At 42.2% G+C, this 18,582-nt stretch overlaps 1 protein-coding gene across 2 annotated transcripts in view; it reads right to left on the bottom strand.

The window, feature by feature from the left end:
- Positions 1-38: 38 nt before the first annotated feature.
- Positions 39-18,582, bottom strand: part of LOC105832390 (midnolin-A) — a 42,749-nt gene continuing 24,205 nt past the window's right edge. The window contains exons 2-5 of one of the 2 annotated variants that reach the window (XM_012673279.3): positions 14,966-15,053; positions 4,165-5,328; positions 3,233-3,566; positions 39-2,994 (exon numbers count right to left, since the gene is read on the bottom strand). In XM_012673279.3, coding sequence (XP_012528733.3) covers positions 2,726-2,994; positions 3,233-3,566; positions 4,165-5,328; positions 14,966-15,053 — 1,855 coding nt within the window. In that variant the 3' untranslated portion in view covers positions 39-2,725. The remainder of the gene's footprint in view (positions 2,995-3,232; positions 3,567-4,164; positions 5,329-14,965; positions 15,054-18,582) is intronic. The other variant, XM_028193642.2, reaches the window with a different exon arrangement.

Below are 18,582 nucleotides of genomic sequence, written 5' to 3'. Positions count from 1 at the left end.
GCACACAAAAGAGAATCGTAAAATAAATTTGTCCTTAGTTTAGCAAGCAATCTTATTTATTTTGGTACTCGATAAAGGTTCCGATAGTCGTATATTACAATATTGAGCCAGTTTTGCAAAAATTGTAATAGCGGTATACTAATGATATATAATAATGTAATAATGGTAATAATATTTTCTTCTTCCTAAAGTAAACCTAAACGCAATGTATTCTATTAGTAATATGTGACACTGTATTATCTGGTAGTACCTAATTAACTTAAACTTAAATCGTAGGGCCGTAGCACGCCATGCAATACGATCACGCAATTTTTCATCCTACAAGAACCGTCTTATACGCCTTCCTCGTACGTATGGATCTGAATTCTTTTTAATGTGTAATATGATCCTGTGAGGCGAAGGGTAACCAAGTGTTGAGATATGATTTATCAGATTAAGAAAGCATATTTCATAATGTGTCATATGCCCTACAAGAACTGATATAAACACGCTATTTCCAACTCAACTATTTTCAACTTGAACCACTTTACGCCTCACTTGGACACATGGTTTCTTCTATTCTTAGATCGCTCTATAAACTACATACGTAAAAAATAATCTTTCATTCTCCATGTGTCCTTTTCAATTTTCTTTTGCTATATTTTCTTTTGGTAAAGTTAAACGCGATTAAGTTAATGAACTGAAGGTAGACTGAACGAATTTGGAATATTGACTCGATAAATATTAATCGAATATCAAATATATCCAAAAACGAACACAAGTGCTGGGAAGATATTGAATAAAACAATGTTTTTGAATATCATCCAATTTCCAGTCTACCAAGCCAGACAGTAACATTAAAAACATAGTCAACACCTTTGTGTTGTTCACTTTACTCTCGTTTAGATCTTATTCTTGTATTGTTACTTTACATTTTCTACGCACGATCGTACACGAGTGTATAATACGCGGATCGATACATAAGTATTGCCAGCAATCGATGATATCACTAAAAAATAGAAAATACTCCAACGTACATCATTCGCGTCAGTGCAATTTTAATTCAAAGAAGAAGACGTTGGAAAGTGCACTTGCTACTTACAAAAAAAATTGCAATTTTTAGATTAATCGGTCTATGAGGGACGCGAAGAAAAAATTTGCAGATTTCGTCACGCGCGTCATGTTACCGTGGGCACATTTCTTCTTTCTTCTTACTTCAAAAACGACAAAAAGTCCCGCCATCGAGTGCACAACTGAACGCAGCGATATTTTGCTCCTATCGCATTTTCCTTGCACTGGCAATCCATACAAACGCACGTGATTTCTATTTGCATCTACGTATAAGACTTCGAGTGCCCGATAGCAAGAGAATAGTCAAGAGAGTGCAGTAAATGCACATAGACGAAACTATAGCAGTTTTCCGCCTCTCTTTCTCCCATTTTCTGAACGCGTGTGGCGTGTTTATCGGCGAGTTTTACTTCTAGCAGGAAGTTCCTTAATAGGATTCCTTAATAGGAGCCTTAATAAGAGCTTTTACTCTCTACCTATTTCTTTTACTCTCTCTCTCTCTCTCTCTCTCTCTCTCTCTCTCTCTCTCTCTCTCTCTCTCTCTCTATTCTTTCATTCATTCTCAATCTATCTCTTTCAAAACAATTCATCGACTTCCCGCGCGATGTCGATGTATAGATACGTAAAACCGTCACACTGATTCATTCGCAGAGCGTAATTATTGTCAACTACGATCAAGTCCTGAGTCCGGCCAAACACTGCGAGATCACCATTTTATTAACGTTCGGAAACTATAACTAAGATACCCAATACTTCATTATACTAAATACACATAATGACGTATATGTATATATAATATATGTGTAATATACATTTTTATTATAGCGGTAACACTATATATTGCCTAATATATAGCCGTAACGCCACGCACAATTATTTTTTTTTTTAATAGACGCCCAAATGCCCCGATACCTACGGCTTTATATGTCGTTTGCGTCACGGGAAACGTGATCATGTGATAATCACGATACGTTGTCACATTGTACATTGATGATAGTAATAAGCAAACGCGCGATTGAGTTGAAATGATGCGTTCGTGGCTGAAGGTGAATTGCAAGTGATTTTTTTCTTTTATAGGACGACAAATATTAATGCGCGACGCTACGCAATGCATGTTATATTGCAAAAAGCATTTTAATCTAAAACAATTTTTTTTTAATAGAAAGAAAAAAATCTTTAATCTTCTAAGATTAAAGATCGAAACAGCCAAAGAGAAAAATAAAAACAGAAGATATAAAAAAATGTTATAGTAATTAATGATTTCGTTTGCAAAGAAAAGGATAATCAATTGGAGTTCATCTTCTGATCCATCAGCCAGCGAATCCTCGCGAATTACGTCTATTTGCATAAGGTAACGCAAATTGGAGAAAGCGAGACACTTGCATAATACGGAGAGAAACTCGGCGGATCCGCGGTAATGATTGAGACTGAATACTAGGGTATCAACAAAAAATAGGTGTCAAATCAAACGTTTAAAACGTTTTGCAGCGTTTGGTTGCGCGGAGAGTTGTACGGAGCGAATGTAATTGCGTGATAGGACACGTTCGACCCTGTATATACTCTCTTCCTTCGGAATAAATCAGTGCGATAGGTAAAAACGAAAACGACAATCATACCCTATGTATACGAATATAGAGGATACTACTGTGCCGTGAATTGACTGTTAGTGATGTGGTATTTAAGCTACGACCGGTTCGGGGCTGCACGGCTGAAGCTCCGGCTCATTCTGCGGCTCCGCGCTGTTAGTGGTGGTGGTGGTGCTCGAGGTCGCAGTCGACGTGTTCGGCTCGTGGTTCGGATCGGCGGGAGTCATTGCGGCCCACTGCGTGGTGTATGGCGCCGCTCGCGCTTGTCGCCTGGCTTTTCTCTTAGCACGACGTTGCTCCATGACTAAGCGCAGCCGACGCATCTTGCCCTTCGTTGCCTCGTTCTCCTTTGACAATTCCTCTGCATTCCAAATACATGACGCATTAATATTAATAGAGATTAATAAATTTAAGGTCTTATAAAGTTATAAACTTTATAAAAATAATAATGCTTTATGTTATAAATACAAGATATTAAATACATAATTAAATTATATTGTGTATTTAGTAGCTTGCATTATTTATGTGTTGTGTTATGAAATTTTTTCTTGATCTTATTATTTTTAAAAATTATTCGATATAAAATTATAAATGCACACCGCTGGAATAGCCTGGTGTGGAATCATGGCAGCCGACCGACGTTGTAGACGTCGCAGCCGCTGTGGTGCCTGCGGAAGATGTGGACATTGAGGATTGCTGGCGAGTATGCGAATGCCTGTGATGATGATGCCTGTAGTGACCTGCGGATGCAGCCGGTGTCGCGCAAAGCAAGTCATTCAGGATGTGAATGATGGTGCTAATATCTCGCTTCGGTCGTCCGTGTCTGTCCTGGAGGGCTGGGTTCAGAGTGCCGCTGAACGTACCGGAATATACGCCCTTGCCATGATGATGCATACTCTCTATTATCGCGCCCTGCCTGCGTCTCGCGTTCTCCTAAATTTAAAAACATCCGTAAGATTCTGTGTTGTATTTATGCTATATCCTTATATAGTTACCTTTGTACTTATGTATGTACAATGACTTATAAAACAGTTTCCTAATAAAGCGTTTAAAAAAACTTTAGATATTATTTTTAAAATATATTTTTGTTTATTTTTTAATAGCAAACAAAGTGTAAAATTAGTTTCCATATCTTTCCATTTTCAACTCCTTTAGTGTTATATATTTTTCTCTTATATATGTATATATACTCTACTTTTTGAAACAATAAAATTTGAAAACCATTAACATTAATAATTTAAATGACGCAAAGTACACAATACATAAATATGATAATTTTAAGGACCTGAGAGTATATGAGCAGAACCATTCGTCTTTTTGAATTCTTATTCACAAAGAATAAATATATCAGGAGAGAATTTCGTCGCACTGAGACAGTCCAATTTGTAAAAAGACCAGATTGTGAGAGACAACAGTTCAATTCGCGTCTACGACCGGATACGATCACGGCACACCTCTTAGGACCTTAATCACGAATATGAATCACGAATAATGATACACAGGGGGAACTGGCTTCGGTAACAATGTATACCTCTGCGAGGTCGACCCGCGAGGTGAGTACCTCAGAGGAGAGCTGCTTTAGTTTCTGAGTGAGGTTCCGAGACGCTTCGGCGAGCGCCCGGGTGTCGAGAGTAGCGGGCTTGGGCGGCGACTGCTCCAGCATCAGCGACGAGGTGCATGTCGGGCTTTGCGGATTTGACTCCTCGTGTTGACTCCTCGTGGCGTCCATGTCACCAGTGATAACGGATGATGACGGCTGGCCGTGATGATGATGGCCGCTGCAAAGCTTCTTCCTAGGCAGCGTCGTATCGTAAGACGTCGGATCCAAGGTGGATTGCTCCTGAATCGGGGACGAACCCGAACTGAAGGAAGAGGAAGAGGAAGAAGTGGAAAGATTGGGCAAACTGGGTTTGTTCCTCGAATGGTGATGATGATGGTGATGATGATGGTGATGATGGTGGCTGTGGTGATGGCCGTGATGGTGGCCGTGATGATGATGGTGGTGATAAAGCGGACAGGGCTGGCACGCGCTGGAAGAACTGCCGTTTGTAGATGGGACGCCGTGCGAATTGCCACGCGTAGATTGCGACTGGCCCGAGTTACTGCTGAACGACGACGATGAGTGCGCCGGGCTAATTGGCGCCGCCGAGACAGACGAAGAGGAGGGTGTTGTGACTCGGCTGGAGCATACCGGGCTGTTGCTCGTGGTAGTAATATTGGCGGTGGGTAGACTGCCGCTGCTACTGTAGCTGGCGGCTGCGTGCAGGGCACTAGCGAGGCTGCTAATTAGATGCGACGTTCTGCTAGCCGGTGCCCCGCTGACATTCTGCGGTTTGTTGACGATATTTCCTGGTGATCTGGCCGTGAGGCACCTTCTGGCCTGCAACGACGAATGACCACCAGATAAATTGGACATGCTCGTGGTATTGCCACCATTGGGCAAGCCCACAACGTTGTTGCTGCTGCTGCTGCTATTGCTACTGTGATGACTATGGCTGCTACTGCTGGCAGAGCTCGCTTGACTGGCGGTTGGCGATGCTGGGGTTACAGTAGACAGCTGCAGTTGGATCAACATCATGTGGTCACCCAGTCGCATCGTCAGATTAAGCGGCGCCTTGCCGGACAAGAAGTCATTCACCTGTGAATCATTGAGACTCTCCAAGGCCTGCATTACGCTCTGCTCCGGTCGTTGCGCCTGAAACAATGGAACAGGATCGTTATTTCAGAAATGATAACGGTTCGAATACGTATTTGACGTCGCTATCGAGAGACGTATGATTAATCGAGAGAACCGCTTGCTCGTTTCTTAGAGATAAATACGACGCAATACGATACGAGCAACAACAGTAACGTACTAGTTATCATAACGCATTTTTATTAACCTATTTATTAATATGGACAAGGGTATTATAAAATAGCTGTATATTACAAAAATAATTATATATATTATTAATAAATTATAACAATAATATTGTGCTAACATTAATCTTTCACACAATTTTATTTATATATAAAGAGAAAGATATTATCTAAATTTAAAGTATATGTATTGTAAAAATTATTACAGTATTGTAAGATAAAAAAAAGGAACACAAAGTATAATTTCAAGAGATTTACCAAAGAATAGCGTTTATTATTTATTACGTAGATTTGGATTTTGATCTTTACCAACTCGTAATAATAACAAAGATAATTACACTATCTAGTATTCGTAACGTTAACTTTGAATATTGAACTTTCCAATATTGACACAATTTCTCATTTTGCGTTGTTGCTTATCGATAAAAAGAATTAATTAAGCAAAAATTATAATATAAAATTATGTTATAGAGATAAGCTTTATACTATAATAAGATAAGCTTAATCTTCACTTAATGAGTTCCTTTAACTTACGATAGGGTTTACAATATTTTTCTAATTGCCTTATCCACTCGTAATCAACTTATTTCTATTCTCAGTACTTCAAATATGTTCGCAAAACGATTGATCCGGACGTGATTTCCGTGAGAATATGATGTCTTAAGCTGGATCACACGATGCATAATATCTTGAATGATTATCTTGCATGCTACTGTGCTTGTGTAACGTCGTTCTATATTGGTTGCAACAGCCAATCAAAAGCGTCAATGATATTATTGCGATCGATTTGCGACTAATTTAGAATGGCCTTTGACACTGCAACATGCAAGTGAAACTAATCATTCAGGGAAATCGTGCGTCGTGTGATTCTAGCTTTAGACCTTTTTTATGACGCAATATCAATCACCGTGTTTTTTTTTCTTTTTTTTTCCTTCTAGTGCTGTCAGTGCAAGATGAGATCGCGCGCGATTCAATGCGCCACGATGCAAGATGGAAGGCGCGAGAGAAGACCTGCAGAAGAGAGGAAACCTCGCGGAACCGAGGCTCAGACCCTCGACGAGCACAGTTAGGCATCCCTCACGCACACCTAACGGACTTCCTTTCGCCGGACGCGGTCATCGTCGGATTCGGTAATTTGATTCGCGGATTCGTTCCTAAGGAAAGTCGCGACTTCACGGGAATCGCGTCCAATCACGTCGCGAAGAGTCTGTCGTTTCTCTTAAGAGGGACCTTTCTCTCCGCAGCTTCAGCGGGAGGACCAATCAATAAAGAAGTGCAAAACATATAAAATGAAGCTTGTACATATAAATATCGAAAGCACCCATTTTAACGTCAATTCTTTATTAGTGCACATTTGATCGAAGACTATCTCTATATATTTTTTATTTTTAATCAAATCTTTGTATAATTAAATATTACACTAGAGTTTTGTTTAATGAAATCCGCGTGAAGAGTTAAATAAAGAATTTATCTGTTTGCGTGGATTTATCTATTAAGGTAAACATCCTAGTGTACGCATATATCACTGCGTATAAATATAAATATATAACTGCATGTCAAACCATTGAAACATTTACTTTATTAAAATAAATTTGTCAAAAAGCTGTATACATTTTTGATGTTCTGTTATTTATTTTTTGATAAATTCTGATCGTTTCTGAATTGTTAGCTCGATATCAAAATCAATCTCTCTCCAAGAGAATTTTGAATCTTAGAATGCTTCAAAAAGAGATTGAAAGGCATATGGTATTAACAGAAAAGCCTTTTCCGCAAGTTTTTTATTATGTTCGACGCAGCAAGGATTCAAGAGTTTCGGTAGAGCGAAGCCCTCTTTCGCAATCGATCAGGCTCGATCAGGCAAAAATGCAAACGTAAAAGTGCCACATGCAAGAATGCGACCTTCACGCGTGCCTGCGTATCGCATTCTCGGTAACCCATACAGAAAAAAAAAGTATTTTTTTTAGATGATTCAGCAAAGCTGTTGCTGCTTACTGCGCAAATTCAACATCTATAACTAAGGAGATTTAATAATTTGAGAAAGAAATTATATCTAAAACCAATAAATGAGCAAGAAAACCTAGTTACATTAACAGAAAATTGCCAACCTAACAGATTTTCTTCATTACAACAGCAAAAATATACGCGCCATCTTAACAGGTGTATCATGTTAAAAATTTTAAACCATATATCCGACTAATTTTCGCAGAAAATTGTCTTGCCGTATTGACAAATCTGTCGTGATAAATATAAAATATATTAATCATAATTGCTAACTTTATTCACGTGTAAAATTTCACGTACTAATATTTTAACTATTTTATTTCATAGAAAATTGCTGTCCGTAAAATGGCTATAGATCTGCTGCATCAGTGAAGTTCTTAATTGTTTTAACAGATCTCATCTCTCCGTGTGCAGTCTATAAATGCGATCGTGTATCCGTTCGACCATCCGGTGCGTGTTACAACGGAATACGTGCTGTTGCTTCCACAAGCGAGCCCGACGGAGCTATCTCGGGATACCTAGATTATCGGGAAATTTGCCCCTCCGCGTCGATATCCGTAGGTCGCACAATCGGTGGTCAGCGGCGCGGAAGAGTCGCGGATAAAATTAAATTGACTCGCTGTCGTGTGCCGTCGTACGCGACGCTGTAAATTATTAATCTAGCCGACGCTAAATATAAGAAATCGACCCCGTCATCGCCGCGCTGCGCTCTGCACGCGCGATCGTCGCACTCGATGTGTCGCAAACGAAAACAGCGCGCTGCTGCACGAGCCGATGCGCTCGCTCCACGTGTCGCATTAAACTCTATTCGCGGCTAAAGGACGAGATATCAGGTCGTTCCGAAGCGGTGCCAAAGCAAAACAAGGAAATATAAGCGTTATGCGTCATGTTCCAAATCCACGCCTTCGGCGAAAAGAGCTTGGTAGTAACAGTGAAGCATAAATGATAGTTATGCTTTGGTAAAATCATATATTTCAATTAAATGCTTGATTAGTATAATCATGTATAGCAATAATTTTGTAATTTCGTTTGGTTACTATTATTATGTTAACTATTAATTACTAAATATTCATATTAACTAAGCATTTAACTAAAATTATTATTATTAAATTCTCTAGTTCAAACTCTTTTTTCAGTATTTAAACGTATTTATAAGTAGTAAATCTCTTTTGCATTAAAAAATTGTATTTTCTACTGGAAATTGAAACTTCCTGGATATTGTATAATACTATATTAATAAATCTCGATATCATGATACTTTAATCTGTATAATATTATAATAAATCTTTAATAAATTTATAGAATAAATTTTATGGAATAAATTTTTAATTAAATGTATATTAATTAATAATTTATATTCAATTGAAATTTTCATTTGCACATAAATTAATGAATATCAAGTACAAAGGAGACACATAAATAAATATAATTTTACATCACAAACTTTCTCGGTGAGTGTCTTAATTGAATAAATAACGGGTTTCAATGAGTCTTACACAAACGTTTTCGCTGAAGTTGACGAACTCTGATTCCCCTTGTGTAGATGTAAAATCTTAAAAAAAAAAAAAAAATGAAAAAAAAATAAAGTGCATATTCGCACGTTCTTACAAATTAGGCTGCGCAAGTCGCTCTTCGCCTTCGCCTGCGCGAAATCGGGCACTCTTTCGCTCGTTTGTGAACACGGAGCCGTGTCCCAAGCCCGCGCGATATCTCGTCGCTCGGTGAAACGCTCTTGCAAAACGATTAACCAATCGGGCCCACTCCCGGCACCCAATCTCGCCCGAGTCTCCCACAGCGAACTTCCTCGCTGTGCGGCAAACGATCGATCGGATGGGACTCGTGAATCCGCGATGGACCGTTTAAGGATTGCGGAGCGGCTGCTGCGACTCACTCTTTAAAACTTCACGACAAAGAGAAAAAAAAAGGGATACGAACGAACTTGAGTTCCTCGATGGTAAAATCAACTTTTCCTGAGCTTTCAGAAAAGTGTCAGAATCCAGTTGAAACCCGTTGCATTCGATTCCCCCGGTCGATTTACACGAGGATTTTCGTACGGTGAGATCCCTACAACGTGTTCCGCCGTTCGTAACTTCTCGAAAGCTGATACCAACTAAACTAAACGAGTGAAAGCGATAATAAAAGCGATAGCGGGTCAAGAGTAGATTGAACGCTGACGTGGTCGCTCGCGTAACTGGCGAGATGAACTTGTTCGCTTTCCGCTACCTGAATTAAACGGAATTAGATTTAAAAAGCAAGGAGAAATATAGAGAAATAAAAATCCATTAAAAAAAAAAAAATGAAATCTCGATGCAACCCGACTCTCGCTCGGATATCACTTTACCGAATTTTCAGTCTGCGTTGCATAAAAAAAACGTACTTACGCAATAATTGAATATTTTATCGAATATTTTCGCGGATATAACACTCTTTCCCTTTCCATTCGCGAATGAAAGAAAAAAAATGATTCGCTCGATCCAATCCATCCGTCCCCTAATTTATTTCGCTTTAAATTCCAGAAATGAAAGGAAAACTCAGGTCTCGGCGCAAAAATGCGATAATCCGTCTATAACTCCAATTATCCCGACTGGTTAATAGCGGCCGTTGGCCGCTGTGTTTCCGACGGAAATAGCCGACGCACCGATTGGTTTGCCGTCATCTTCGGCCGCGAAATCAATTTACCGTAAAGTGGGTGTGTATCGTATACGCCTTAATGCGGTAATCTCGTTTGCCGTTTAAGCCAAAACGCCGGAAACCCAAAGGCTGGATGAAGTAATTAGATGAACGACACGTACGAAGACAGCTAAAAAGTTTTAGAACGTCTCACGAGTCAGCGGAACAAAGTGAGCGGGACCAATTCTCTTGATTAATATTTTTTATTTGTTGCACATTGTCGCTAAAAAGTTGCCAAGGAAAAAATGTATTCTATGAATTTAAAAAGGATTATGTAGTTTGCTATTTAGAATAAAGAATAAACCATTAAGGAAAATGTGAGCAAGGTTCAAGTTCTAGACCTTTTTTTTATCTTTCCTTGATTTTTCTACGTATTCCCTGACCGACTTAAATTTCCATGAACTTTCTTGGTTCTCTCAACTTTCCCATGGCAACCCTGGGTAGGTATGAAATTATATACGATAATAATGTCAGAATTTGTTGCTCACAAAATATACGAGTCCTGATTTCGTTGCTCGTGAAATAAGACGTGGTTTTGAAATAGATAGCGAGATTATCGTCTTTATTATTAGAACTACCAAATTTTACTATTATTTTAAATATACTATGACTCGTGTATTTAGGACGCGCTTTTTCGTCATTCCATCTTTATCTCCCATCAAGCGTAAAATAAGAATAGAACGATGAAGAGGCACGCCAACATTTTAATAAGCGCGTTCTGATCTTGAATATGTATACTCTTGAAAAAGGACCGAAGAAGGAAAGAGTGTAAATCAATCAATTTAATCATTTATATATTGCAACGAAGTCACGAAAAATCTCTATAAATGCTACATATTTGAGAAATTAAAAAAAAATCATTTCGACTGCTGAGATATCAAATGATGATTCGTGGCGATATATTTAAAAGTGACTCACGGCAGATAATGCGCCTTAAAAGGAAGTTTACTTTACAATATTTAATTTACAAATTAGGTGAGCTCTCTGTCTTATCTCGGGAAATAATTAACGGCAACGAACCACGACTTCCACTGACGATTAATGGATTGGCGTGTAACGCCCCAAGTACCTCCTAAAATAAAATACAGACATTAAAGGTACATGCGACTTAATTTCCACCCGGTTTTTCTCTTCGGCGATCGCCGTTGAAAACTTTTTTTCTCCGTACAGAAAAGCGTCTTAAAATGTCAGGAGTATTATGTAAAACGAAAAGTGATAACGCGTGAATTAACGAGATTAAACTATCGATATGCAATATCGCGCACACCCGGCGGAGAACAAGAAAGATTACATTTCTAATCGCGGGTCCGCCGTGAGAACTTTCACCGGAATATCGATGGGCGATTCGAACGCGATTCAGAGGGTCGAGAGGCCTGAAACCTCGACGAGCGGCTGGGAAATACCACGCGAGTGCGCCGTACCGAAAGGGAAAAAAAAAAGACTCGAGTCGCGAGTCTGATCCGGCGGGGGCCGCCGAAATTAATCGAAAACTCTCGGCGCGCGAAGATGGATTCTGCCATTTTGCCAACATCTAACGGTGATTTCGCGAGCCGAGGCGAGAGAGCCGGTCGCCGGACGAAGTCCGAAAAGCCGACCGGGCTCTCTCTCTCTCTCTCTCCTTCTCTTTCTCCCTTTCCTCTTTCTTTCTTCTTCTCGCGGCGGATCGTCGGGCGAGCAACGAGGAAAAAAGGAAGGCGCAGAGATAAATCGCGCTACGAAACGTTGCTCTTCGATCGCGACGAGAGGCGCTCGCTCTCGCAGCTCTCGAGAGCTCTGTGTGAACCCGGCCCGTAGGTCTCGCCTCGTCCCCCCGCCACCTCCCTCCCCCGCCCCGTAAAACCATCCACGGGTGATATCTACAGGGTGTGCCGGAGTAGCGGCTACGGAAGATCGTCGAACCTGCCGTCGACACAAAAAGCGTCGAGGGGTCGAGGAGCTGGCGTGATTTTTTAAGAGATTCATTTCCCGACGATTGAAAGGCCATGTATCGCATAAAATATATCGTTTTCACAAACATATTTATAATACAAAAGTATTACAAATATTGTTTCTGGAAAAAAAAAATACTAAATCAGGTGAACGGTATTTCTAACAAAACGTGTGCACACGCCAGCTGGGGGAAACTAACAATTCCATCTGTCAAGAGCGTTCGGCGTGCGCGAGTATCGAGCGGGGAATCTAATTCCCCGGCGAATATTCACGAGTACAACCGTCGCGCGCAAGCCGTACAGGAAATAATTACGGTACGCACCGAGACGTGTCTTTTTTTCCGCGACGCCCTGTGTAGGCCTGATCGCGGCTACTAGAGAGAGGAGGGGGGGGAGCTGAGGGCGAGGGCGCGCAGAAGAGAGAGAGAGAGAGAGAGAGAGAGAGAGAGAGAGAGAGAGAGAGAGAAAGAGAGAGAGAGAGAGAGAGAGAAAGGGAGACGACGCGCACGCAGCAACGCAGACACACGCGCACACAGGCGGCTCGTTGTATGTACGTGCGTACGTAGGGACCCCGAGAGCCAGCAGCGCGGAGGCCGACTTTAAAATTGACTGCGGGTGACCGAGAGAGTTGTGCCGTGCCGTGCCGAGCCGAGCCGAGCCGAGCAGGCCGGACCCCTTGACAGCCATGCGAGCGAGTCTCGCGATAAGGACCTGGGGAACGTGTGTGCGCGCGCGCTGTTGCTAGCCCGGGTCGGCGTCAATTTCAGACTCGGGAGGAAAGAGAGAAAGCCGCCGTTCTCGGGGGTTCCCTTCCCCTAATGCCTTCAACCCTTTAACCTCCCCCCCCTCCTCTCCCCCGGAAAGGCTTAGAGACACCCGTAAAACCGAGAGTCCGCCGCTCGCAGACTCGAGGCTCGAGAATCTCAACTTGCTCTCTCCTCTCTCTCTCTCTTTGTTTCACTCTCTCATGGGAAATTCAACATCTCGGAAACGACACGGACAAGCCGCCGCAAATTATTCTAAATTACCTTTCTGGCATTACTATACGTTCTACGTTCTCTGTTTTACGATGTCTATGTTATTTGGTTCCGCCTACCCTTACGCTCTGATCACCTTTGGTTTTTGTTACATCGCAGCAACAGGAGCTTTGCTGACGCTTTGGACACTTTCGCGTGTACATCTTTGCCATTCGTGCTCCTTGTCATTATCCGGCTTGTCGTAAACCAATCTTATTGCACGCAATAATGTTGTTGTTGTTGTTATATCAGAGGCGAATAATCAAAATCCAAATAATCGACAGTCGAATCAGCAGCGTTGCCCAATAAAAAGTGTGTTACACGCATCTCCTCCTTGAAGAAGTTTCGAGCCTCGTTTTGTTTCGGATCTACAACATCCTCCACGCGGTTCTTAAGCGGAAACGCGCAAGAACGAGAAGAGGGGGGGGGGGGAAGAAAAAGAATCGTTTCCGTGACGTTGTGTTACACCTTGTTTCCCAAAGGCTGGTGGTGTTCCGCGCGCGGAACAACACCTGTGTACGTCGCGTTGCGGCCGGCTGGGGTCGCGGGAGTTCAGAGCCGCGTTACGTTACCTCGGTCAAACCTTAACGTTACATCGCCCGAAGTCATGTGGCCTGGCCGTCATATGTTTACGCGCCTCCGATTTCTATAACAGATCGTTCCGCGGCCAGATGTGCGCGACCGACCAGCGGAATTCTAAAGATCGAAATTCAGTGTCGTACGGAAGTTCGCCCAATTACGTACGGTAACTGTACGACATTAATTTAGATTAATTGCATTAATTAATGCGAACCATAATTACGTCACCGTAGGTAAATCGACGTACAGTTACGCGCGCAAGCTCCAAATAATTTTATAAGCATATGGCACGTAAAATTGATGTAAGCCTACACGGAAAGAACGATTGTGTTGAAGTATCTACGTCTAATAATTATGTAGGACACTCAAATTGGTTGCTGGAATGTCGAAGCTTCTCGCTGCCTTGCTCGTCACTTCAATCCTTCACAATTACTTTGATAATCCGACGAAATTCTTTTCAGATCTGTATATCTAGCTAAATTAGACGCTCTAGCAAAACTCTTCTATTAACGTGACGATCGCGACTCGCCTATAACTGTTTAACTGTGTAGCGTTAAATTTCCGCCGAGCAGCATCGAAACGAAAAACGAGATATTCATCCGCGTCCTGGCACGCGAAGGAAGGACTAAGGGACGTGCACAAGGTGCACGTCGGTCGCGATAGCGGGCCAGATCCGCCTGCTATCGAGGGATAAAAAGGTGTCGGGGACGATATGACCGAGAAACCAAGTGACCCGGCGATGCACCACACGCGAGCGCCGGAGAGTTAACGGCGTTTATCCGCGCCTCCTCGCATTGCAGTTGCCCGAGTCACCGGCGTTCTCCGCGCCGAGGAACCGTTCCAGGACGGGGAACCCGGTGCGCGAGAATCCGGGTTGCGCGCGGACGCGACGGAAAAACCAGACGGCGCAAGTGTATTCCGTCGGTCGCGAACACCAGCTGGCAATTCCGCTTGTCGGAGCCAATCGCGACAGATAAAAGTTCCAGCCCGATCCGCAGGATAAATCCAATTCGCTGCAGAACTCGAGACAAAAAGGACCTATTGTATCTCTATTTTCCGGCATACGAATACATATTATATTTCTATAAAATAGAATTCTAATTCTTACATGTAAATGTTTCTTAATACGAAGAGGAAAAGGCGAATTTAGCGGGTCTTCGGGGAGACGACGTTAAAAATCGTGCGCGCCGATAATTATTCATTACCGGAGCGCAAGAGCCGCTGGGTCGACTCGTTTAATACCCACGTGCGAGGTGTAGGACAAGAGAGTTCAACTCACCAGCAATCCGGTTTCCACGCTCGGCAGCAGCGTTAGCCGACTGTCGTTCTGTAGGCCGTTTTCCGCGAGCGTGCCCTCGCGCAGCTGCCTGGAACAAGAATATCGAGGTGGATGGTTAGGCATCTCCGTCGCCGTCCGATATCGAGGTATAAAAGCTATCGGACGTACCACCGCACACACCCTGGTCGTTTAAAGCGCACGCACTGATACTTATCGTGGAGTTTATCGTGGAGAATGAAACTTAAAAAAAAAAACAACACACTTCTCTCTAAGAATGACACATTATATTTCCATTACCAAGAGAGAGATTGGATCTTTAAACGTAATGAAATATTTAACATTTCATTACGGCTGAATTAACAATCCATTAGTGAGAAAGAAGATACTTCTTTTAATGAAGATTATTGTTTCCCCTTTAGGAGAAAACAAAAATATTAACATATGCAAAATATAGAGCCGTCTATTTATAAAAGTGCTACATTTACTATAGTAACATTACTCATGCTCGATCGCCAGTGATCGAGTAAATGCCTCGCCTTTACGCAAGTTTGTCTCGCTCAAAGTCCGTATGAAAAGGCTTTGTGGAATTCTTCTAAGAAATTGATCGTTGGCGATCTGAGAAACTGGTTTCATTATATTAGCCGCGATATAACGAAACCTCGCGCAAATCGCAAAAGCATCGCGGCTCTCTCTATCTCTCTCTCTCTCTCTCTCTCTCTCTCTCCCTCGCGCGCACGAGCGCGAAAGGTTTCCTCGTCGCGTCTCTGTAAACCATGTTTTTTAAAAGAAACTGCGCGGTACGGTCGTACCGTTGGAAAGCTCGGAAATGTCCTCGTTCGAACGGGTGTTAAGCGAGAGCTGTCGCAGTTTGGCACTTCGAAAAGAGGCGTGACGAAAGAAAGCGATATGACGGGAGAACGAGAGAGAGAGAGAGAGAGAGAGAAGGGAATCGCGCACGGTCGATGAAAAATACTTATATGTAATAGTCGACAGAATTGGGTCGCGATCGCCTTGCCTTGCCTCGGCATAAACACATCCCGGTCTATATGTCGACTTCCCTCTCTCTTTCTCTTGGCTTTCTAAATAAATCGCGACGTTTTGAAGCTTCACGGAGCACAACCGTGAAATAAAAAAAAAATAAATAAATAAAACGCCCGATTTGTCAAGAGTTCGCGAGATGCCTTGAAGCCTGTTCTACGTTAATCGCAAGCCGCCGGTTGCAACTTAATGCGATACCCAATGACTGTCGAGCTTCAACTAGAAACTAGGCGCTTATTGGGTGCCGCAAATCGCAACTGGCTGCTTGCGATGAATGTAAAACGGGCTTAAAGTGATTTTGCCCGCTCTCCGCGCGCGCCAACGCTCAAAAAAGAAAAAAAAAAGAAGAGCGGCTTCTTCGAACTTCGCGACGTATATTTCTGACAATCAAAGTCCGCCGCGCGACCCGGTTCGCACGTACGCACGCACGCACGCACGCAAGCAAGCGCTATCGCGAAGGCCTGCTGATGCAACCGCTACCGCGGAGCGGAAATCGACCGAAATAAACACGCGCGCGCGCGATAAAAAGCCGCGCTAGAGAAGGAACGAGCGGGAGGACACGGAGCACTATCATTTTTTCTTCTTCCTAAGGAGAGGAGAGGCAGGGTAATAAAATCAACCGACTTTATTGTATACGCGGAAAATGGGGCAATGTCATCAAATCAGAGTTCACGATTCTTATCTCCGACATTATCCTCCTCTGCGCCGTCACAGACAACAGAAACGGAAATTTCCCCCTCCCCAGTCTCATTTTAGAGCGCACATCCGACATTATTATATAATTATTTAATTTTAACGCCGCGGGATATAATTAAGGCAAGAGTAATCGTCTGTTGCACATATCACGTCTAATTTAACGTAAATAAAGGCCAACGCCGTAAATAATCCTTCTTGATTTTTTCGATCCACTTCAGACACCGCATCGCTCTTTTTTTCTTTCACGCTGCGGTTTTTTTATCTCGATGGAAAGAAAAAGAGGACTGTATACGTGTATATACGCGACTAAAAATATCACATTATCGATTCGTTGAAGCGATTCGACCAGCTCCCCCAATTCGCCTCGATTTGTCGTCCCCGATACATCGGGGAATTCCACCGAGCGCGGGATTAACGGTGATAACGCGCGCGCGATAGTTTCCGGTATCGGCCGATATCGCGGGCACGATTACAAGCGCACGCAACAAGACAATAAACGCGATACAAATCCATGGCCACAGTCTCTCTCTCTCTCTCTCTTTCGGCTGTGGCATTGACGGTGCGCCGCGATAACGCGGTGGTTCTTGCGGCGGACTTGCGCAGCACGTAAGCACGAAAAAAAAAAAAGAGAGAAAAAGGGAAGAGAAAAGAGCCAGGATAAGAACGGTGTAACGTCGCCGGATATCACCGGCCGTTTCTATTGGCGCCCGTTGGACCTCGACCGAAGGAACGAGACCTTGCCGCGTGTAAATTACACGGCGATTTACGACACTCGATCCTAATCGGAGCGTTATTAGGATCGATCCTCGTGGGCCCTCGCTTAATTAATAACTTTACCATAAGGGCAGATGTCGCAAAGTTACACGTCGCTGCAAGGTCTAACGATTAGACTCTAACCAAAGGAATTGAAATTAAAAGAAATTTATACAAATGCACGTATCATGCACCTTTACAAATTAATTAATTATTTATTTTGTAACAGCAACCTAGAGCGACTTATTAGCTCTCACATTTGCATTAATTTTTAAATTTATTAAATTTATATAAAATTATCAATTAAAAAAAAAAACATTTTTAAGATTAGATTAAAAAACTTTACAATTAAGACGTCAGAAACGCGCAAAATTAAGTGATTAAACGAACTTACCTGTAAGTGAAGTTCTATCATAATTGTATGTAGCGCCTCTTCCGAAAGATATAACACGTAGTACTCTCCGCTCTATGCCGAGGTCGCCACAATTTTTATAGTTAGAAACCAAAAATTCTCCCCTCCTCCTAGGGGATTCCCGCCAGCGCTCGTGTCATTCTTTGAAAGTTCCGCCGTAGTCTAGTATGATATGTGGAATCCGAGATGCTATCGGATGTGGGTACAGGGTGGGACTTATCTTTCGGAAGAGGCGCTACATACAATTATGATAGAACTTCACTTACAGGTAAGTTCGTTTAATCACTTAATTGTATTTCGCGCCTCTTCCTCAAGATATAACACGTAGATGTTTAAAGGTGTGACTACGGCTATAATACTATAATTTTTATTTTTCTTTGAATGAATATAAAGGAAAAAACAACGCTTTAACGATCTAATTACTCTAATCGTTTTTGTAACTCAAATGTTGACAGTATAAAGTAATGACTCCGTTTTCCTTTATCTGTCTAATATCGCACGACCAAACATTCTTACGTCTTGAACTAAGGGTCTATCGTAAAATTTAGTAACGTAGATGAGTTTTCGGTCCAACCTGCTGATTTCCTTATTACATCGATATTAATACCTTTGCGCTTCGCGGCAGAGGTAGAAGCGTGTCTTGTACTATGCGCTGAAAAAATATCTGTATCTATACCGCTTTCACGTAAAACATCTTTTACCCATCTACTAAGTGTTT

This window comes from Monomorium pharaonis, chromosome 11, assembly GCF_013373865.1.
Source record: "Monomorium pharaonis isolate MP-MQ-018 chromosome 11, ASM1337386v2, whole genome shotgun sequence".
NCBI classification, from domain to species: domain Eukaryota; kingdom Metazoa; phylum Arthropoda; class Insecta; order Hymenoptera; family Formicidae; genus Monomorium; species Monomorium pharaonis.
This window is presented reverse-complemented; position numbering and strand designations above follow the sequence as displayed.